The sequence below is a fragment of the Pongo abelii genome, chromosome Y (genome assembly GCF_028885655.2).
Source record: "Pongo abelii isolate AG06213 chromosome Y, NHGRI_mPonAbe1-v2.0_pri, whole genome shotgun sequence".
Taxonomy (NCBI): Eukaryota; Metazoa; Chordata; class Mammalia; order Primates; family Hominidae; genus Pongo; species Pongo abelii.
In genome coordinates this window covers 1,040,371-1,063,914 of record NC_072009.2, presented here as the reverse complement: position 1 = coordinate 1,063,914, position 23,544 = coordinate 1,040,371, and the positions used below count along the sequence as shown (strand labels likewise).

Sequence of the window (23,544 nt, the reverse complement as noted above, 5' to 3'; positions counted from 1 at the left end):
GGAGAGGGAGGGAAGGGAAGGGAATGCAGGGGAGAGGGAGGAGATGGGAGGGGAGGGGGAGGGAAGGGGAGGGCTCAGCTCAGCAGTGTGTGTGGCAGTCCTGATCCTGGATTGATGTGTGTGTGTGTGTGTGTGTGTGTGTGTGTGTGTGTTCTTGACAAGCGTATCTTTTAAAATCAACTGTCACTGTGCTTCCTGCCTGTAATCCTTTCCCTAGTTTCCTTTCTGACTTTTGAAAATCGATGGTGACCTCTGCCTATGAGTCATGAGCGATCTGTTCGTCGTAGGTCCCCGGGGACCTCACTCTCCACTCCTGTTTCAGGCATGGGGTGGTTCGTTCTGCTGTGGGGAGCTGCCGTCTTTCTGCTGGGAGGCTGGATGGCTTCGGGGCAAGTAGGCACAGGTAAGCTTTAACCACTCGCCTGCGTAAAATATCCTTTATTTAAACACCCTCTTCTTGTTGTATTTTGGTCTGTGGTTTCCTTTGCAACCAGGCACTCTTTATTTTGTAAAACTTAAACAATGAGCGTGGACGTTTCTTTTTTCTTTTTTTTTTTTTTGAGACGGAGTCTCGCTCTTGTCGCCCAGGCTGGAGTGCAGTGGCACGATCTCGGCTCACTGCAACCTCCACCTCCTGGGTTCAAGCGATTCTCCTGCCTCAGCCTCCCAAGTAGCTGGGACGAAACATATTTATAAGTAAATACATGAATAATAAGTGTACTTACTGCTCCTGGAATATCCACTGCTTATATGCCCTTTCGGTGGCCAGAACTAGGAACTGTGTGTGTGCGTGTGTGTTTATCTATTGATTGATTGATTGGTAGATATATTCATTTTTAATCTATCCATCATGTATCTCATCTATCTTTTCCCATTCATCACCCATCCATCCACCGTCCATCCATCTATTATTCACTGATCCATCCACTAATATATCCATCCACCCATCTATCAAACGATCCATCCACTCATACATTCACCCACCCAGCCATCCATCCACCCACCCTTTCATTCACTCATCCATCCATCCACCATCCACCCATCTATCATCCATCCATCCATCCATCCACCCACCCATCCACCCATCCATCCGTCCATCCACCCATCCATCCACCCATCCATCCGTCCATCCACCCATCCATCCACCCATCCATCCGTCCATCCACCCATCCATCCACCCATCCATCCGTCCATCCACCCATCCATCCGTCCATCCATCCGTCCATCCACCCATCCATCCGTCCATCCATCCGTCCATCCAGCCATGCATTCACCCACACTTTTATCCACTTATCCATCTGTCTACCCATCCATCCATCCACCCACCCACCCACCCATCCATGTACACATCTACGTATCCATCTATCCATGCATCCATCCATCCATCCATCCATCTATCCATCCATCCACCCACCCATCCATGTACACATCTACGTATCCATCTATCCATCCATCCATCCATCCATCTATCCATCCATCCACCCACCCATCCATGTACACATCTATGTATCCATCTATCCATCCATCCATCCATCCGTCCGTCCATCCATCCATCCACCCACCTATGTATCTGTTCATCCATTTATTCATCCATCCACTCACTCATGCACCCACCCATCCTTTCATCCACTTATCCATCTATCCATCCATCCACCAATACATCCATCCACCTACCCATCAAACCATCCATCCACTCATGCATTCACCCACAGTTTTATTCACTTATCCATCCATCCATCCATCCATCCGTCCACCCACCCATCCATCCATGTACACATCTACGTATCCATCTATCCATGCATCCATCCATCCACCCATTCACCTATGTATCTATTCATCCATTTATTCAGACATCCACTCACTCATCCACCCACCCATCCACCTACCCTTTCATCCACTTATCCATCTATCCATCCATCCACCCACCATCCATCCATCAATACATCCATCCACACACCCATCAAACCATCCACCCACCTATGTATCCACCCACACTTTCATCCACTTATCCATCCATCCACCCATCCGTGTACACATCTACATATCCATCCATCCGTCCATCCATCCATCCACCTACCCACCCATCCATGTACACATCTACGTATCCATCTATCCATGCATCCATCCACCCATCCACCTGTGTATCTGTTCATCCATTTATTCATCCATCCACTCACCCATCCACCCACCCATCCACTTGTCTTCCACCTATACACCCACCTGTCCATTGATTCATACATCTACCTACCCATCCCTATCTATCTGTGTCTGTTTGTCTATTTCTATAATCATCTATATAATTCTATCTATCTAACATTACCATTTATCTATCTATCTGTATCTATCTATCCTCCAGATACCTCCACTTAGAACCCAACATGACAAGGTTCACTGTACCCCATCTTTCCAAACCTGTAACTCACTTCTTTGACAGTGAGAGACTTGGCCGGGCGCTGTGGCTCATGCCTGTAATCCCAGCACTTTGGGAGGCCGAGGCTGGCGGATCACAAGGTCAGGAGATCGAGACCATCCTGGCTAACACGGTGAAACCCCGTCTCTACTAAAAAACACAAAAAATTAGCAGGGTGTGGTGGTGGGTGCCTGTAGTCCCAGCTACTCGGGAGGCTGAGGCAGGAGAATGGCGTGAACCCGGGAGGCGGAGCTTGCAGTGAGCCGAGATCACGCCACTGTACTCCAGCCTGGGCAACAGAGCAAGACTCCGTCTGAAAAAAAAAAAAAAGAGAGAGAGACTTGGCTTTCATTATCCAAACTATCATTATATGTTTGCTCAATCCTAAAATATTTCCATTGTCCGCGTTCGGAATTACAAATCCAGACCTCTTGAAACATCAAACCTACTGAAGTCTATGCACCTTCCAAGCAAAGATAGAAAGACTTCTTTATGGTTGGCCCATTTCTTTTCTTTTCTGTTTTTTTAATACAGAGTCTTGCTGTGTCGCCCAGGCTGGAGTGCAGTGACGCAATCTCGGTTCACTACAACCTCTGCCTCCCGGGTTCAAGCCATTCTCCTGCCTCAGCTTCCCGGGTAGCTGGGATTACAGGCACCCGCCACCATGCACAGCTCATTTTTGTGTGGTTTTAGTAGAGACGGGGTTTCACCATGTTGGCCAGGCTAGTCTCGAACTCCTGACCTCAGGTGATCCACCTGCCTCGGCCTCCCAGCGTTAAGATTACAGCCGGCTGGTCCATTTCTGTAGTTGGTGTGTGTGGTGTTTTGAGAAAGACAGTAAGGTGGATGGATGGGGACAGTTTCCGATGCCACCTTAGGTATCCACAGGGGATGTGTTGTTGGATACATGATTGATGCTCACATCTGTGCATGACACTAGTGGGTGAACTTACCTTTTGCAAAAACAAAAACAAAAAGGCAGCTGGGTGCGGTGGCTCACGCCTGTAATCTCAGCACTTTAGGAGGATGAGGTGGGCGGATCACGAGGTCAGGAGATAGAGACCATCCTGGCTCACACAGTGAAACCCCATCTCTACTAAAAATACAAAAAATTAGCTGGATGGGGTGGCAGATGCCTGTAGTCCCAGCTACTCAGGTGGCTGAGGCAGGAGAATCGCTTGAACTCGGGAGGCGGAGGTTGCAGTGAGCTGAGATTATGCCATTGCACTACAGCCTGGGCAACAGAGCGAGAGTCTGTCTCATATAATAAAAAATAAAATAAAATAAAATAAAATAAAATAATAAAATAAAATAAAATAAAATAAAATAAAATAAAATAGGCCGGGCGCAGTGGCTCATACCTGTCATCCCAGCACTTTGGGAGGCTGAGGCGGGCGGATCACGAGGTCAGGAGATCGAGACCATCCTGGCCAACATGGTGAAACCCCATCTATACTAAAAATACAAAAAAATTAGCTGGGTGTCGTGGCAGGTGCCTGTAATCCCAGCTACTCGGGAGGCTGAGGCAGGAGAATCGCTTGAACCCGGGAGGCAGAGGTTGCAGTGAGCCAAGATCGCAGCACTGCACTCCAGCCTGGGCGACAGAGCGAGACTCCGTCTCACAAAGAAAAATAAATTTAAAAAAATAAAAAATAAAATAGAGTTGCCTCACCGTGAACTTCATGTGTCTCCCTCTATCTAGGAGAAGGAGTACAGATTCAGATCATCTACTTCAATTTAGAAACCGTGCAGGTGACGTGGAATGCCAGCAAATACTCCAGGACCAACCTGACTTTCCACTACAGGTAAGTGGCCCCCAGAAAGCAAACCCCACGCCTGGGGAATCGCTCTTCTGAGCCGTCAGCGATTGGAAATACTTGAGAACAAAAGTGTAAACCATCACACTGTGCAAGCCGGAATGTTTGTTCTGTGAAACCCTCAGCCCTCACCACAACTACAATCTCATTGCTCCAAACTTTCTTGCCAAGGGATGGCTGACTCACTCTCAAAATCACCTACATTCTTTTTTTTTATTTGTTTTTATTTTGAGTAGGAGTCTCACTCCGTTGCCAGGCTGGAGTGTGGTGGCGCAATCTCCGCTCACTGCGACCTCTGCCTCCCAGGTTCAAGCAATTCTCCTGCCTCAGCCTCCTGAGTAGCTGGGACTACAGGCACCTGCCACCATGCCTGGCTAATTTTTTTGTATTTTTAGTAGAGATCGTGTTTCACCATGTTGGCCAGGCTGGTTTCAAACTCCTGACTTCATGTGACCCACCTGCCTCGGCCTCCCAAAGTGCTGGGATGACAGGCGTGAGTCACGGCATCCGGACTGAAAATCACCTAGATTCTTCACGGGAGATTAGCAGAGAGTTTTGTTCACCCAGAGCTCTGGGTGAACTTGAAGTCTTATCTGCTAGGCAGCCGGGGAGGGAAAGACTCAGTCTCTGAAACATTTCATACCCTTACTCGGGGCTACCCCCAACCTTGTGTCTCCCTGATGTGATTTTTAGTTTTACTTTGGCTTAGTTAGACACCCAGAAGTATGCGTGCGAACATTGCAGGAAGGGTTTTTCCAATAAATTTAGTCATGGGTGGTTGATTCTTCAGTTTGACTACAAAAGAGATAAACGGCAAAGCGTACAGAACAGGGAAATTTTAAAAGGAAGTTATTTGGAAAATAAGACTCACCGTTGGGAGACCGAGGTGGGTGGATCATCTGAGATCAGGAGTTCCAGACCATCCTGGCCAACATGGTGAAACCCCATCGCAACTAAAAATACAAAAATTAGCCGGGCGTGGCGGCAGGTGCCTGTAATCCCAGCTACTCAGGAGGCTGAGGCAGGAGAATCGCTTGAACCCGGGAGGCAGACATTGCAATGAGCCGAGATTGCACCACTGCACTCCAGCCTCAGGGACAGAGCGAGACACCGTCTTAAAAAAAAAAAAAAAGCCGGGTGTGGTAGCTCACACCTCTAATCCCAGCACTTTGGGAGGCCAAGGTGTGTGGATCACCTGAGGTCAGGAGTTCCAGACCAGCCTGGCCCCAACATGGTGAAACCCCGTCTCCAGTAAAACTACTAAAATTAGCTGTATATGGTGGCAGGTGCCTGTAATCCCAGCTACCCAGGAGGCTGAGACAGGAGAATGGCTTGAACCCGGGAGGCGGAGGTTGCAGTGAGCCGAGATCCCGCCATTGCACTCCAGCCTGGGCGACAAGAGCAAGACCCCATCTCTAAATAAATAAGAGGTGCTCTTTTGTTTTGTTGCTAAATGGTCGTCGTTTTAAATCACAGATTCAGCGGTGATGAGGCCTATGATCAGTGCACCAACTACCTTCTCCAGGAAGATCACACTTCGGGGTGCCTCCTAGACGCAGAGCAGCGAGACGACATTCTCTATTTCTCCATCAGGAACGGAACGCACCCCGTTTTCACCGCAAGTCGCTGGATCGTTTATTACCGTAAGTATTGTAAAGCCAGCTCACCATGCCTTTCAGTACTTCCTAAAGCTTATTACCGTAAGTAATGAAAAGCAAGTTCATGCCAGCCGCGGGATCAATGATTACCGTAACAATTGAAAAGCAAGCTCAGCATGCTTTTCAGTACTTCCTTTAGCTTATTACCGTAAGTACTGAAAGGCTCATGCAAATCGCCGGATCCATGATTACCGTAACAATTGAAAAGCAAGCTCAGCATGCTTTTCAGTACATCCCTCAGCTGATTACCATAAGTACTGAAAAGCAATCTTATGATAGTCGCTGGATCGATGATTACCGTAACTATTGAAAAGCAACCCAGCATACTTTACTTCCTTCAGCTTATTACCGTAAGTACTGAAAAGCTCATGTAAATCACCGGATCCATGATTACCATAACTATAGAAAAGCAAGCTGAGTATACTTTTCAGTACTTCCTTCAGCTTATTACCGTAAGTAATGAAAAGCAAGTTCATGTCAGTCGCGGGATCAATGATTACCGTAACAATTGAAAAGCAAGCTCAGCACGCTTTTCAGTACTTCTTTCAGCTGATCACCCTAAGTACTGAAAAGCAATCTCATGATAGTCGCTGGATCAATGATTACCATAACTATTGAAAAGCAACCCAGCATGCTTCTCACTACTTCCTTCAGCTTATTACCGTAAGTACTGAAAAGCTCATGCAAATCACCGGATCCATGATTACCGTAACTATGGAAAAGCAAGCTCACAATGCTTTTCGTATTTCCTTCAGCTTATTATCATAAGTACTGAAAAGCAAACTCATGCAAGTCACTGGATCAGTGATTACCGTAGCTATTAAAAAGCAAGTTCACCATGCTTTTCAGTACTTCCTTCAGCTTATTACCATAAGTACTGAAAAGCAAGCTCTCGCAAGTCGCAGGATCAGTGATTCCCGTAACTATTGAAAAGCAAGCCCAGCATCCTTTTCACTACTTCCTTCAGCTTATTGCCATAAATACAAAAGCTCATGCAAATAACCGGATCCATGATTACCGTAACTATTGAAAAGCAAGCTTAACATGCTTTTCAGTACTTCCTTCAGCTTATTACCATAAGTACCGAAAAGCAAGCTCTCGCAAGTCGCGGGATCAATGATTACCATAACTAGTGAAAAGCAAGCTCACCATACTTTTCAGTACTTCCTTCAGCTGATTACCGTAAGTACTGAAAAGCAAGCTCTCTCAAGTCGCGGGATCAATGATTACCATAACTATTGAAAAGCAAGCTCAACTTGCTTTTCAGTACTTCCTTCAGCTGATTACCATAAGTACAGAAAAGCAAGCTCTCGCAAGTCGCGGGATCAATGATTACCGTAACGACTGAAAAGCAAGCCCAGCACACTTTTCAGTGCCCCTTCAGCTCATTACCTTCAGTTACTTTCAGTAAGTTCTGAAAATCAAGCTCATGGACCATTGGCCACTAGAGCCCAGTGCCCAGTTCCTGAGTCCAAGTGGGAAGAAACTGGCCTTCTAGGACGTTCCCTCTTACACACACACTGGTTGGGGATTGAATCTGCCCCCAGTGGGGAGACCAGATAACCCCGGGAGACTGTGATTTAAGGGAATGAATTAAAGGCCGGGCGCGGTGGCTCACGCTTGTGATCCCAGTACGTTGGGAGACCAAGGCGGGCGGATCACTTGAGGTCTGGAGTTCGAGACCAGCCTCGCCAACATGGTGAAACCCCATCTCTACAAAAAAAAAAAAAAAAAAATTAGCCGGGCGTGGTGGCTCACGCTTATAATCCCAGCTACTTGGGAGGCTAAGGCAGGGAAATTGCTTGAACTCGGGAGGCAGAGGCTGCAGTGAGCCAAGATGGTGCCACTGCACTCTAGCCTGGGCAATTTATAAATTCATTATTTAAAAATAAATAAGGCCCGGGGTGGTGGCTCACGCCTGTAATCCCAGTACTTTGGGAGACCAAGGCGGGCGGATCACTTGAAGTCTGGAGTTCGAGACCAGCCTTGCCAACATGGTGAAACCCCGTCTCTACTAAAAATAATAAAAAAAAAATTAGCCAGGCGTGGTGGCGCATGGTTGTAATCCCAGCTACTCGGGAGGCTGAAGCAGGGAAATTGCTTGAACCCGGGAGGCAGAGGCTGCAGTGAGCCAAGATGGTGCCACTGCACTCCAGCCTGGGCAATTTATAAATTCATTATTTAAAAATAAATAAGGCCCAGGGCGGTGGCTCACACCTGTAATCCCAGTACTTTGGGAGGCCGAGGCAGGGGTATCACTTGACATGAGGAATTCGAGACCAGCCTGACCAACATGGAGAAACTCCATCTCTATTAAAAATACATAATTAGCCGGGTTTGGTGGCGCACGCCTGTAATCCCCGCTACTCGAGAAGCTGAGGCAGGAGAATCACTTGAATCTGGGAGGCGGAGTTTGTGGTGAGCCGAGATTGCGCCATCGCACTCCAGCCTGGGCAACAAGAGCGAAACTCCATCTCAAATAAATAAATAAATAAAATAAAATAAGGGAATTAATTAGAGATGCCCTCTGGTGCCCTGCCTACACACACACACACACACACACACACACACACACACACACAGAGGGAGCTGGAAATACTCTCTCACCCTCATCCCACTCACTGGATTTTCATTTTTTTTTTTTTTTTTTGAAAGAGAGTTTTGCTCTGTTGCCCAGGCTGGAGTGCAGTGATGCAATCACAGCTCATTGCAGCCTCCACCTCCTGGGCTCAAGCGATCCTCCCACCTCAGCCTCCAGAGTAGCTGAGACAACAGACACACACCACCACGCCTGGCAAACTTTCTCATGGGGTCTCACCATGTTGCCCAGGCTGATCTCAAACTTCTGGGCTCAAGAGATCCCCCTGCCTTGGCCTCCCGAACTTCTGGGATGACAGGCATGAGCCACCGCACCTGGCAGGTTTTCTTATGTGCATTGAGAACTGGCTGTTAAGTCTCGGGTGAGGAAATGAGGGACAAATGTAGGGAAACTCTGTTTCCAAAATGTTTATTCTTTATCCTGGAATTCTGTAAGGCTGTGGTTCTTTTTTACTTTTTTAGTTTTTAGAAGTAGGGGAAACGGATCTGTTTGAGAATCTAGTGTGAACTACAAACTCTTTATTTGCAAAATTACTTATAGATACTGGGTGCGTTTCCTGGGCTATAATAGGTCACCACAAACTGGAGGCTTAAAACAGCAGAAATTTATTCTCTCCCAGTTCTGAAGCCCACAAGTCTGAGATGGAGATGTCTGAGAGCCGCATTCCCTCTGGAGGTTCTAAGGGAGGGTCCTTCCTGCCCCTCCCAGCTCCTGGGGGCTCCAGGTGTCCCTGGGCTTGTGGCTACGTCACTCCAGTCTCTGCCTGCATCTCCACGTGGCTTTCTCTTCTGTGTCTGTGTCTCCTCGTCTGTCTCTGAGAAGGACACATGTCATTGGATTTAGAACCCTTCCTTCTCCAGTATGACCTCTTCCTAACTAACTGAATCTATAATGATCCTTTTTTTTTTAATTTTTGAGACAGAGTCTTGCTCTGTCACCCAGGCTGGAGTGCAGTGGCTCAATCTAGGCTCACTGCAACCTCCACCTCCTGGGTTCAAGCGATTCTACTGCCTCAGCCTCACTAATACCTGGGATTACAAGCACCTGCCACCACGCCTGTATTTTTAGTAGAAACGGGGTTTTAGCATATTGGCCAGGCTGGTCTTGAACTCCTGACTTCAGGTAATCCACCCGCCTAGGCCTCCCAAAGTGCTGGGATTACAGGCGTGAGCCACTGTGTCCAGCCAGATGGAAACTTTTTTTTTTTTAAGATAGAGTTTTGCTCTTTTGGGCCAGGCTGGAGTGCGGTGGCTCCATCTTGGCTCACTGCAACCTCCACCTCTGGGGTTAAAGCGATTCTCCTGTCTCAGCCTCCCAAGTAGCTGGGATTACAGGCGCCCGCCACCACACTCGGCTAATTTTGTATTTCTAGTAGAGACGGGGTTTCACCATGTTGGCCAGGCTGGTCTCAAACTCCCGACCTCAGGTGATCTGCCCGCCTCGGCCTTCTAAAGGATCCTATTTTTAAATACAGTCCCATTCTGAGTTTCTGGGGAGTTGGGATTTTAACATATATTTTTGTGGGGGACTTAATTTAGCCCATAACAGACACACAGGACATTTTCCACAGAATTTTAGAGAGTTCCTTCCTTCACAAACCTACAGGTTCTCAGAGCTCTGGTGGAAGCTTCTCCTATAAAAGTAATGAGGATGGGCGAACCCCAAGTCCCATAAGGTATTAAGGGGAGGAGGGGTACAGGCTAGAGAAAGGGGATGAGGTCAGCCTGTCACAATCAGCTCAGAGAGGAGGGATGTCGCTTCTGTTATTTCTTCTTCTCAGTGAAACCCAGCTCCCCAAAGCACGTGAGCTTTTCGTGGCATCAGGACGCGGTGACGGTGACGTGTTCTGACCTGTCCTACGGGGATCTCCTCTATGAGGTTCAGTACCGGAGCCCCTTCGACATGGAGTGGCAGGTGAGCAGGGTGGCTGCGACTCGGGGCGATGGTGGCTGAGCGTCCCCCAGGTGCGGACTGTGGGATTCGCTCTTTCATCAGACCCTGGTCCCCTCTGTCTAAACCTTCCTGAATTCCACTTCCTGAGAGAGCTCTAGTCCAGCTTAGCTTTTTCATGTTTCTCTCTGTGTCTCTGAGGGGTCTCCAGAGAAAGAGAACCAATAATATGTCTGTCTGTCTGTCTGTCTATCTATCTGTCTATCTATCTATATATCTATCTATCTATCTATCTATCTATCTATCTATATCATTCTATTTTATCTCTCTATATCATTCTATTTTGTCTCTCTGTCTTTCTATCTATCTATCTATCTATCTATCTATCTATCTATCTATCTATCATCTATCTATATCAATCTATTTCTCTCTATCTCTGTCTTTCAATCTATCATCTATCTATCTCATTCTATTTTATCTCTATCTCTGTCTTTCAATCTATTATCTATCTCTCTATCTATCTATCTCATTCTATTTTATTTCTCTCTATCTCTGTCTTTCAATCTATCATCTGTGTATCTACATCATTCTATTTTATCTCTCTCTATCTCTTTCAATCTATCATCTATGTATCTATCTATCTGTATCATTCTATTTTATCTGTCTTTCCGTCTATCTATCTATATCATTCTATTGTATTTCTCTCTATCTCTGTCTTTCAATCTATCATCTATCTATCTGTATCATTCTATTTTATCTCTATCTCTTTCAATCTGTGATCTATCTTGTCTATTTCATTCTATTTTATCTCTCCCTATCTCTGTCTTTCAATCTATCATCTATCTATCTGTATCATTCTATTTTATCTCTATCTCTTTCAATCTGTGATCTATCTTGTCTATATCATTCTATTTTATCTCTCCCTATCTCTGTCTTTCAATCTGTCATCTATCTATCTATCTATCTATCTATCTATCTATCTATCTATCTATCTATTTCATTCTATCTTATGTCTCTCTCTGTCTTTCAATCTGTCATCTATTTTATCTATTAACTCTCTTGGTTCTATCTATCTCTCTATTGCTCTATCCCATATATATTTTACCTACCAACTCTCTTTTATCTATGTCCTATCAATCATCTATGTATATCATCCCTATCTCTATGTAGTTCAACTATCATCTCTATCTATATATCTATCATCTATCCATCTCTATCTATCTATGTATCATCTATCTATCTATCTACTTTATCATCTATGTATTACCTATCTATCTGTCATCTATTTATCTCTCTATCATCTGTCTGTATCATCTATCTATCTATCTCTCTATCGTCTCTCTATCATCTATGTATCATCTATCAAATCTGTCATCTCTCTGTTTTATCTATTTATCTATGATTTCTTTATCTATCTACCTCTAATCCTATCTCTATCTCTATCTCTACACATCTGTCTCTACACACAGACACACACAGACACACAAACACAGGCACACAGACACACACACACGCACACACACGCACAGACACACACACAGACACTCACACAGAGACAGACACACACAGACACACACAGAAACAGACAGGCATACACAGACACACACAGGCACACACACACACACACACACTCATGTGCTGCCTAGCGATCTTTTGGTCATCAGCAGACTGCATATATCATGGTGATCTCCTATGATTATCACACAGCTGTCCTATTCAGCTGTCCCAATTATTTTCTTCTATACCATATTTTTCCTGTAGCTTTTCTATGTTTAGATACACAAATACTTACCCTTGCATTAGGTTTGTCTGCAGTATTCAGTACAGTAACGTGCTGTACAGGTGTGTAGCTGAGGAGCAATTTACTATACAGCTTAGGTGTGCAGGGGGCTAGACCAGCTAGGTGTCTGTAAGTAAACTCTAGAATATTCTCATAATGAAGAAATCACCTCACAGTGCATTTCTCAGAACATGTCCCCATCGTTAAGCAATGCATGACTGTATATCTACTGATATGTGTCTGTACACACACATATATACACACACACGTACACATCTTGTATACACAGCTTATATATACACATATATACACACACATATAGATACACAGCTTATATATACAGATATATGTGCACACCTTATATACACACATATGTATACACACATATATACACAGCTTACATACACATATATATACACACATGTATATACACACCTTATATACACAGCTTATATATACACATATATGTGCACACCTTATATACACAGCTTATACACATATATACACATATACATATAGATATACAGCTTATATATACACATATATACACACATATATACACACACACATATATACACAGCTTATATACATGCATATACACACGTATATACACACCTTATATACACAGCTTATATACACATATCTATACACACGTGTATGTACACACCTTATATACACAGCTTATATACACATATATATACACACCTTAGATACACAGCTTATATATACACATATATATACACACATATAGATACACAGCTTATATCTACACATATATGTACATATACATATATACACATCTTATATACACAGCTTATACACACAAATATATACACATAGATATATACACACCTTCTATACACAGCTTACATATACACAGATATATATACCTTATATACACACATATATACACACACATATATATACACACAGCTTATATATACACACCTTATATACACAGCTTATATATACACATATATATACACACACATATAGATACACAGCTTATATCTACACATATATATACACATACATATATACACATCTTATATACACAGCTTATACACACAAATATATACACATAGATATATACACACTTTCTATACACAGATATATACACCTTATATACACACATATATACACACACATATATATACACACAGCTTATATATACACACCTTATATACACAGCTTATATATACACGTATACACACACATATAAATATACATATAAAGATATCTTATTGGTACATATATGTACAAACATATATATACAATATGTGTATAAACTGATACATAGAATGGAACATTTATCTGTATCTTTATATCCATTTATATCTGTAAAGATATATAGACACAGGCTGGACACAGTGGCTCACACCTTTAATTCCAGCACTTTGGGAGGCCGAGGAGGGTGGATCTCCTGAGGTCAGGAGTTCGAGACCAGCCTGGCCAACATGGTGAAACCCCGTCTCTACTAAAAATACAAAAATTAGCCGAGCATGGTGGCAGGCGCCTGTCATCCCAGCTACTCGGGAGGCTGAGGCACAAGAATTGCTTGAACCCGGGAGGCGGAGGTTGCAGTGAGCCGAGACCACACCACTGCACTCCAGCCTGGGCAACCGAGCAAGACTCTGTCTCAGTAAATAAATAAATACTATTTTTAAATAATAATAAAGTAAATACAGGCCAGGCACCGTGGCTCATGCCTGTAATCCCAGTACTGTTGGAGGCCAAGTCAGGAGGATCGATTGAGCCCAGGAGTTGTTGACCAGCTTGGGCAACAGAGCAAGACCCCATCTCTCTTTTTTTTTTTAGACGCAGTCTGGCTCTGTCGCCCAGGCTGGAGTTCTGTGGTATGATCTCGGCTCACTGCAACCTCCGCCTCCCAGGTTCAAGCGATTCTCCTGCCTCAGCCTCCCGAGTAGCTGGGATAACAGGTTCCCACCACTTTGCCCGACTAATTTTTATATTTTTAGTAGAGATGGGGTTTCACCACGTTGGCCAGGCTGGTCTCGAACTCACGACCTCAGGTGATAAACCCGCCTCGGCCTCCCAAAGCGTTGGGTTTACAGGTGTGAGCCACCGCATCCGGCCTCGCGGCTGCATTCTTGAAGTCAGCGAGACTGCGAACCCTCCGGAAGGAAAACTCCGGACAGACAGGTTCCGTCACTAATCATTGTGTGTGTGTGTGTGTGTGTGTGTGTGTGTATGTGTGTTTCTCCAGTCCAAACAGGAAAATACCTGCAACATCACCATAGAAGGCTTGGATGCCGAGAAGTGTTACTCTTTCTGGGTCAGGGTGAAGGCTATGGAGGACTCATATGGGCCAGACACATACCCAAGCGACTGGTCAGAGGTGACGTGCTGGCAGAGAGGCGAGATTCGGGGTAATGCTTGTTACCGGGCAGTGTCCCATAGCCTTGTCACCAGGCTGGAGTAGGCATAGCCACTGCCTTCCCCGGAGGTGGGAGGGGGGGTGTCCTGCCTTCCCGGGAGGTGAGAGGGAGGGTGTCCTGCCTTCCCGGGAGGTGAGAGGGAGGGTGACCTGCCTTCCCGGGAGGTGACAGAGAGGGTGTCCTGCCTTCCCGGGAGGTGAGGGGGGGTGTCCTGCCTTCCCGGGAGGTGAGAGGGAGGGTGACCTGCCTTCCCGGGAGGTGACAGAGAGGGTGTCCTGCCTTCCCGGGAGGTGAGGGGGGGTGTCCTGCCTTCCCCGGAGGTGAGAGGGGGGTGTCCTGCCTTCCCGGGAGGTGACAGAGAGGGTGTCCTGCCTTCCCGGGAGGTGAGGGGGGGTGTCCTGCCTTCCCGGGAGGTGAGAGTGGGGGTGTCCTGCCTTCCCGGGAGGTGAGAAGGGGTGTGTCCTGCCTTCGAGGTGAGAGAGAGGGTGTCCTGCCTTCCCGGGAGGTGAGGGGGGGGTGTCCTGCCTTCCCGGGAGGTGAGAGAGAGGGTGTCCTGCCTTCCCGGGAGGTGAGAGAGAGGGTGTCCTGCCTTCCCGGGAGGTGAGGGGGGGGTGTCCTGCCTTCCCGGGAGGTGAGGGGGGGGGTGTCCTGCCTTCCCGGGAGGTGAGAGAGAGGGTGTCCTGCCTTCCCGGGAGGTGAGGGGGGGGTGTCCTGCCTTCCCGGGAGGTGAGAGAGAGGGTGTCCTGCCTTCCCGGGAGGTGAGAGGGAGGGTGTCCTGCCTTCCCGGGAGGTGAGAAGGGGGGTGTCCTGCCTTCCCGGGAGGTGGGAGGGGGGGTGTCCTGCCTTCCCGGGAGGTGAGAAGGGGGGTGTCCTGCCTTCCCGGGAGGTGAGGGGGGGGTGTCCTGCCTTCCCGGGAGGTGGGAGGGGGGGTGTCCTGCCTTCCCGGGAGGTGAGGGGGGGTGTCCTGCCTTCCCGGGAGGTGAGAAGGGGGGTGTCCTGCCTTCCCGGGAGGTGGGAGGGGGGGTGTCCTGCCTTCCCGGGAGGTGGGAGGGGGGGTGTCCTGCCTTCCCGGGAGGTGGGAAGGGGGGTGTCCTGCCTTCCCGGGAGGTGAGGGGGGGGTGTCCTGCCTTCCCGGGAGGTGGGAGGGGGGGTGACCTGCCTTCCGGGGAGGTGAGAGAGAGGGTGTCCTGCCTTCCCGGGAGGTGAGAGGGAGGGTGTCCTGCCTTCCCGGGAGGTGAGAGGGAGGGTGACCTGCCTTCCGGGGAGGTGAGAAGGGGGGTGTCCTGCCTTCCCGGGAGGTGAGAAGGGGGGTGTCCTGCCTTCCCGGGAGGTGAGAGGGAGGGTGACCTGCCTTCCGGGGAGGTGAGAGGGGGGTGTCCTGCCTTCCCGGGAGGTGGAGGGGGGGGTGTCCTGCCTTCCCCGGAGGTGAGAGGGGGGGTGTCCTGCCTTCCCGGGAGGTGAGAAGGGGGGTGTCCTGCCTTCCCGGGAGGTGAGAGGGAGGGTGACCTGCCTTCCGGGGAGGTGAGAGGGAGGGTGACCTGCCTTCCGGGGAGGTGAGAGGGGGTTGTCCTGCCTTCCCGGGAGGTGAGGGGGGGTGTCCTGCCTTCCCGGGAGGTGAGAAGGGGGGTGTCCTGCCTTCCCGGGAGGTGAGAGGGAGGGTGACCTGCCTTCCGGGGAGGTGAGAAGGGGGGTGTCCTGCCTTCCCGGGAGGTGGGAGGGAGCGTGTCCTGCCTTCCCAGGAGGGTGTGTCTGAGCAGGATGTGTCTGAGCAAGCTCAGCCTTCTGTCATCCTCCAGGGCCCCATCTGAAAGCAGCTCCTCTCCTTGAGTCATTCTCGGGCTGCTTTCACTCGGGAGAGTTTTCTTTCTTTTGTTTTTTTGAGAAACATTCTCAGCTCACTGCAACATCCATCTCCCACGTTCAAGCGATTCTCCCGCCTCAGCCTCCCGAGTGGCTGGGATTACAGTGTCCACGCCACCACGGCCGACTCAATGTTTTTATTTTTATTTATTTATTTTGAGAGGGAGTCTCAGTCTGTCTCCCAGGCTGGACTGCAATGGTGCGATCTCGGCTCACTGCAACCTCCGCCTCCCGCGTTCAAGCGATTGTCCTGCCTCAGCCTCCTGAGTGGCTGGGACTATAGGTGCCCGCCAGCAAGCCCGGCTAATTTTTGTATGCTTAGTAGGGACAGGGTTTCCCCATAGTGGCCAGGCTGGTCTCGAACTCCTGACCTTCTGATCCGCCCGCCTCGGCCTCCCGAAGTGCTGGGATGACAGGTGTGAGCCACCGCGCCCAGCCTTCAACGTATGTTTTCAGGGGGTTTGATTTAAGGTGCACAGCCATCCACAGACGAAAGCAAGCTCTCATATGCTGTAAAGACCTCCAGCAACCACAAGCCTCCAGAGGTTCCTGCCCTTACTTCCTGGGGGTGGCTGTGGGATGTGTTCTTGTCCAGAGACACAGTGTCTCTTTCCAGGATATTTTCCATAGGAATCAAAACTTGCTGACACTAACATTCATTTAAAAAAAAAAATAGGGCCGGGCGTGGTGGCTCACGCCTGTTATCCCAGCACTTTGGGAGGCCGAGGCGGGCGGATCACAACGTCAGGAGTTCAAGACCATCCTGGCTAACATGGTGAAACCCTGTCTTTAATAAAAATACAAAAAAAATTAGCCGGGCGCGGTGGCGGGTGCCTGTAATCCCAGCTTCTCGGGAGGCTGAGGCAGGAGAATGGCGTGAACGTGGGAGGCAGAGTTTGCAGTGAGCTGAGATCGCGCCACTGCACTCCAGCCTGGGCGACAGAGCGAGACTCCATCTCAAAAACAAAACAAAACGAAACAAAAAATAGGCCCATCTCTACTAAAAATACAAAAATTAGCCCGGTGTGGTGGCGGACGCCTGTAGTCCCAGCTACTCGAGAGGCTGAGGCAGGAGAATTGCTGTATTAAAAATACCAGACTGGGCTGGGCACATTGGCTCAAGTCTGTGATCCCAGCACTTTGAGAGGCCGAGGTGGGTGGATCACCTGAGGTCTGGAGTTCGAGACCAGCCTGGCCAACATGGTGAAACCCCATCTCTACTAAAAATACAAAAATTAGCTGGGTGTGGTGGCAGGTGCCTGTAATCCCAGCTACCCAGGAGGCTGAAACAGGAGAATCACTTGAACGCAGGAGGTGGAGGTTGCAGTGAGCTGAGATGGCGCCACTGCACTCCAGCCTGGGCGACAGAGTGAGGTTCTGTCTCAAAAATAAATAAATAAGTAAAAGATTTGCTGACACGAATATTTACAAAAAACAAAACAAGACAAAAAACAACAACCAAGAAAAAATAAAAACACCAAAAAAATGAGGAGGATGGTTAGGGATGAGATGTAACATCATGTTGAAAACTTACAGCCGCCTTTTCGTTTTGTTTCAGATTCCTGCGCAGAGACACCAACGCCTCCCAAACCAAAGCTGTCCAGATTTATTTTAATTTCCAGCCTGGCCATCCTTCTGATGGTGCCTCTCCTCCTTCTCTCTTTATGGAAATTATGGAGGTAAGGATGACTCCTGCCACCCGTGGGTGGAGGGATCTGCTTTCAAAATGTCTGTGAAGTAGGAAAAAAGATTAATCACCTGATAGAGTCATTTCCCTGGGCCTCAGTTTCCATACAATGCCTACTTTTCTGATGGTGTGTTACAAGAAATTTCGGAGGGGCCAGGCACGGTGGCTCACACCTGTCATCCCAGCACTTGGGGAGACCGAGGCAGGCAGATCACAAGGTCACGAGTTCGAGACCAGCCTGGCCATTATGGTGATATCCTATATCTACTAAGAATACAAAAATTAGGGCCAGGCATGGTGGTTCACGCCTGTCATCCCAGCACTTTAGGAGGCCGAGGCGGGCAGATCACCTGAGGTCTGGAGTTCAAGACCAGCCTGGCCAACCTGGCGAAACCCCACCTGTACTAAAAATATAAAAATTGGCCGGGTGCAGTAGCGCATGCCTGTAGTCCCAGCTGCTCCGGAGGCTGTCACACCATTATACTCCATCCTGGGTGACAAGGGTGAAACTCTGTCTGAAAAAAAAGGAAAAAATAAAATTAGCTGGGTGTGGTAGCGCGCACTTGTAGTCCCAGCTATTTGGGAGGCTGAGGTGGACGGATGGCTCGGAGTCTGGGCGTTTAAGGCTGCCGTGAGCTGTGATTGCACCACTGCACTGGAGCCTGGATGACAGAGCACGATCCAGTCTCTCAAAAAGAAAACTAAAGAAGTCCAGGTAAGCTGGGCAACTTGGAGAGGGTAGCAGGAAGAATTGTCCAAGATCTAATATTGTCTTTGCTGCATCTGTCACTGAATTTTTGGCTTTGAATCCAGTCAGAGTTCTAGCCGAAACAATATTCTTTCAGACCACAGAGCGCTTTTCAAAAATGTGAGATTGAGTCATTTTCTTATTTATTTATTGATGTGTTTATTTATTTTGAGACGGAATCTCACTCTGTCACCCAGGCTGGAGTACAGTGGCGCGATCTCGGCTCACTGCAACCTCCGCCTCCCAGGTTCAAGCAACTCACCTGCCTCAGCCTCCCAAGTAGCTGGGAGGTTGAGTCGTTTTCTTAGATATTTATTTATGTATTTATTTTGAGACGGAGTCTCACTCTGTTGCCCAGGCTGGAGTGCAGTGGCACGATCTTGGCTCGCTGCAACCTTCACCTCCAGGGTTCAAGCAATTCTCCTGCCTCAGCCTCTCGAGTAGCTGGGAGGTTGAGTCATTTTCTTATTTATTTAGTTATTTATTTACGTATTTATTTTGAGACGGAATCTCCCTCTGTCACCCCGGCTGGAGTGCAGTGGTATGATCTCGGCTCACTGCAACCTCCGCCTCCCAGGTTCAAGCAATTCTCCTGCCTCAGCCTCTCAAGTAGCTGGGAGGTTGAGTCATTTTCTTATTTATTTATTTATGTATGTATGTATTTATTTTGAGACTGAGTCTCACTCTGTCACCCAGGCTGGATTGCAGTGGTGCGATCTTGGCTCACTGCAACCTCCGCCTCCCGGGCTCAAGCAATTCTCCTGCCTCAGCCTCCCGAGTAGCTGGGACTACAGGTGCCCGCCACTGCGTCCGGCTAATTTTTGTATTTTTGGTAGACACAGGGTTTCACCATGTTGGCCAGGCTGCTCTTGAACGCCTGACCTCAGGAGATCCGTCCACCTCGGCCTCCCAAAGTGCTGGGATTACAGGCAGACGCCACCACACCCAGCTAATTTTTGTATTATTTTTGAGACGGAGTCTCACTCTGTTGCCCCGGCTGGAGTGCAGTGGTGTGATCTCGGCTCACTGCAACCTCTGCCTCCCAGGTTCAAGTGATTCTCCTGCCTCAGCCTCCCAAATAGCTGGGATTACAGGCAGATGCCACCACACCTGGCTAATTTTTGTATTTTATTTTTATTTTTTGAGATGGAGTCTCGCTCTGTTGCCCAGGCTGGAGTGCAGTGGCGCGATCTCGGATCACTGCAACCTCTGCCTCCCGGGTTCACGCCATTCTCCTGCCTCAGCCTCCCGAGTAGCTGGGATGACAGGTGCCCGCCACCACGCCCGGCTAATTTTTGTATTTTTAGTAGAGACGGGGTTTCATCATGTTGGCCAGGCTGGTCTCAAACTGCTGACCTCAGGTGATCCACCCGCCTCGGCCTCCCAAAGTGCTGGGATTACAGGCGTGAACCACCGTACCCGGTCTCCTGGTGGGAACTTTATGAGGACCCCAGAGGCAGGGTCCCTGGGCAGGGGGAGGATACACATGTGTCCACGTAGAAGGCCCTGCTCTGCCGTTCTTGGTCTGTCCCTGGGGTCCATGCCCTGCAGGTGCTTCTTGCCAACCCTTCCTGCGGGGCTGTGGCCGACCTGACCACACTCTCCGTCTGTATTTCAGAGTGAAGAAGTTTCTCATGCCCAGCGTGCCAGACCCGAAATCCATCTTCCCCGGGCTCTTTGAGATACACCAAGGGAACTTCCAGGTATCTGCCCTCTCCTTGTGTCTCTTCTCCTCTCCACCAAGAGAGAGAATAAAAAAGAAAAGAAAGGAAAAACAAAGAGAGAGAAAGAAGGAAAGAAAGGAAGAAAGGAAGGAAGAAAGAAAAGTGGTTTGATCTCTGCTCACTGCAACCTCCACCTCCTGGGGTCAAATGATTCTCCTGCCTCAGCCTCCCGAGTAGCTGGGATTACAGGCACCCGCCACCACAGCTGGCTAATTTTTTGTATTTTTAGTACAGACAGGTTTTTTCACCACGTTGTTCAGGCTGGTCTCAAACTTAAGTCTACCCACCTTGGGCTCCTAAAGTGCTGGGATTACAGGCGTGAGCCCCCGCGCCCAGCTTATGTGTCCTATCTGTTGATTTTAATGCTGGTCAGCTGTGTCCAAATTTCAAAGGGAAGATGGTATAAAGAAGCATGTCCAACTCTGACTTCCCATTATGACTCAAACTAGGTTTTTTTTGTTTTTTGTTTTTTTTAAGACAGAGTCTTGCTCTGTCGCCCAGGCTGGAGTGCAGTGGCGCGATCTCGGCTCACTGCAAGCTCCGCCTCCCGGGTTCACGCCATTCTCCTGCCTCAGCCTCCTGAGTAGCTGGGACTACAGGCACCTGCCACCATGCCCGGCTAATTTTTTGTATTTTTAGTAGAGACAGGGTTTTACCATGTTGGCCAGGCTGCTCTTGAACTCCTGACCTCAGGTGATCCACCCGCCTCGGCCTCCCAGAGTGCTGGGACTACAGGCGTGAACCACCGCGCCTGCTAATTTTTTGTATTTTTAGTAGAGACGCGGTTTCACCGTGTTAGCCGGGATGGTCTCGATCTCCTGACCTCATGATCCACCCACCTCAGGCTCCCAAAGTGCTGGGATTACAGGCGTGAGCCACCGCACCCGGCCGGCTCAAACTAGGTTTTAACTTAACTTTGAAATCACCTTGGCTGAGTGGAGAGTCCGTCAGTCTGTTGGAGGGCTTAGAATTTTATTTTTGGGGGCCGGGCGCAGTGGCTCACGCCTTTCATCCCAGCACTTTGGGAGACCGAGTCGGGTGGATCACCTGAGGTTGGGAGTTCGAGACCAGCCTGACCAACATGGAGAAACCCCATCTCTACTAAAAATACAAAATTAGCCGGGCGTGGTGGCAGGTGCCTGTCATCTCAGCTAGTCAGAGGGCTGAGGCAGGAGAATCGCTTGAACCCGGGAGGCGGAGGTTGTGGTGAGCCGAGATTGTGCCATTGCACTCCAGCCTGGGCAAACTCCGTCTCAAAAAAAAGGAATTTTATTTTCGGTTTACAAGGGTATCGGTGTCAGAGCTCCTGCAAGCCCCAAAGAAGAGCTTTGTAGGGGCTTAGACCTCCCAGATGAGAGGGTTTTCCTGTTCTGTTGGGAATGGTGTTGTTTCTTGGGGAAGCTTCCCTGTTCCAGGGATGTCTGCGGTGGGTACCGTCTGTACAGATGCTCAGGACACTGTCTATGCTGTCTCCACTGTGTTTGAGCTAGAATGTTTCTTCCTGGTAGGAGTGGATCACAGACACCCAGAACGTGGCCCAGCTCAACAAGATGGCAGGTGCAGAGCAAGAAAGTGGCCCCGAGGAGCCCCTGGTGGTCCAGTTGGCCAAGACTGAAGCCGAGTCCCCCAGGACGCTGGACCCACAGACCGAGGACAAAGAGGCCTCTTGGGGATCCCTCCAGCTTCCCCACCAGCCCCTCCAAGGCGGTGATGTGGTCACAATCGGCGGCTTCACCTTTGTGATGAATGACAGCTCCTACGTGGCGTTTTGATGGACACACCACTCTCAAAGTCAACGTCAGGATCCACGTTGATGTTTAAAGACGGAGGGGAGTATCCCGGGGACTCCACACCACCATGGATGGGAATTCTCCACGCCAATGATCGTAGGGCTAGGAGCCTCTGAAGACCCGGCCTCACCGCCTAATGCAGCCACCGCGATGCTAACTTTCCCCGACGTGAGTCTCTGTGTTCAAAGGCTTGATGGCAGATGGGAGCCAATTGCTCCAGGAGATTTACTCCCTGTTCCTTTTCGTGCCTGAACATTGTCACATAAACCCTAAGGCAGGACGTCCAAAATGCTGTAAAACCACCTGCCCACTCTGTGAGTGCCCAGTTCTGTCCATGTACCGTTTCCATACCATTGGCTTCTCGGAGGATTTTTTGTTTGTTTGTTTTGAGACGGAGTCTCCCTCTGTCTCCCAGGCTGGAGTGCAGTGGCGTGATCTTGGCTCGCTGCAACCTCCGCCTCCCGAGTTCAAGCGATTCTCCTGCCTCAGCCTCCTGAGTACCTGGGATTACAGCTGCCTGCCACCACGCTCCACTGATTTTTGTGTTTTTAGTAGAGATGGGGTTTTACCATGTTGGCCAGGCCGGTCTTGAACTCCTGACCTCAGGTGATCCACGGGCCTTGACCCCCCAAAGTGCTGGAATTGCAGGTGTGAGCCACTGTGCCCAGCTTTTTTTTTTTTTTTTTGAGATGGAGTCTCACTCTGTTGCCCAGGCTGGAGCGCAGTGGCGCGATATCAGCTCACTGCAACCTCCACGTCCCATCAAATGATTCTCCTGCTTCAGCCTCGCAAGTAGCTGGGATTACAGGTGTGAGCCACCGCGCCTGGCCAGCAATCTTATTATATATATATACTATATATATATATATAGAGAGAGAGAGAGAGTATATATATACTATGTATAGAGAGTATATATATACTATATATAGAATATATATATATTCTTTATATATAGTATATATATAGAGAGAGTATATATATATATAATATATACTCTATATATAGTATATATATACACTCTATATATAGTATATATATACTATATATATATACTCTCTATATGTACTATATATATACTGTATATATGTACTATATGTATACTCTATATTTGTACTATATATATACTCTATATATGTACTATATATATAGATGTGTATATATATGTTAACAGTGGATAGCAAT

At 48.3% G+C, this 23,544-nt stretch overlaps 1 protein-coding gene across 1 annotated transcript; it reads left to right on the top strand.

The window, feature by feature from the left end:
• Window positions 1–289: 289 nt before the first annotated feature.
• Window positions 290–22,918, top strand: LOC129053136 (cytokine receptor-like factor 2). The gene is made up of 8 exons (XM_054545304.1): window positions 290–403; window positions 4,113–4,215; window positions 5,704–5,870; window positions 10,265–10,398; window positions 14,382–14,544; window positions 17,972–18,092; window positions 20,467–20,551; window positions 22,081–22,918. The coding sequence occupies exons 1-8, from the start codon at window positions 325–327 to the stop codon at window positions 22,342–22,344; spliced, it is 1,116 nt and encodes a 371-aa protein (XP_054401279.1). The 5' UTR covers window positions 290–324; the 3' UTR covers window positions 22,345–22,918.
• The last annotated feature ends 626 nt before the right edge of the window (window positions 22,919–23,544 follow it).

Excerpts from the sequence above, each read along its gene's own strand:
- LOC129053136 (XM_054545304.1), top strand. The coding sequence starts at position 325 with ATGGGGTGGTTCGTTCTGCTGTGGGGAGCTGCCGTCTTTCTGCTGGGA. Across the intron at positions 4,216-5,703 it reads AACCTGACTTTCCACTACAG|ATTCAGCGGTGATGAGGCCT; the intron begins GTAAGTGGCCCC and ends TTTAAATCACAG. Across the intron at positions 18,093-20,466 it reads TCTTTATGGAAATTATGGAG|AGTGAAGAAGTTTCTCATGC; the intron begins GTAAGGATGACT and ends TCTGTATTTCAG.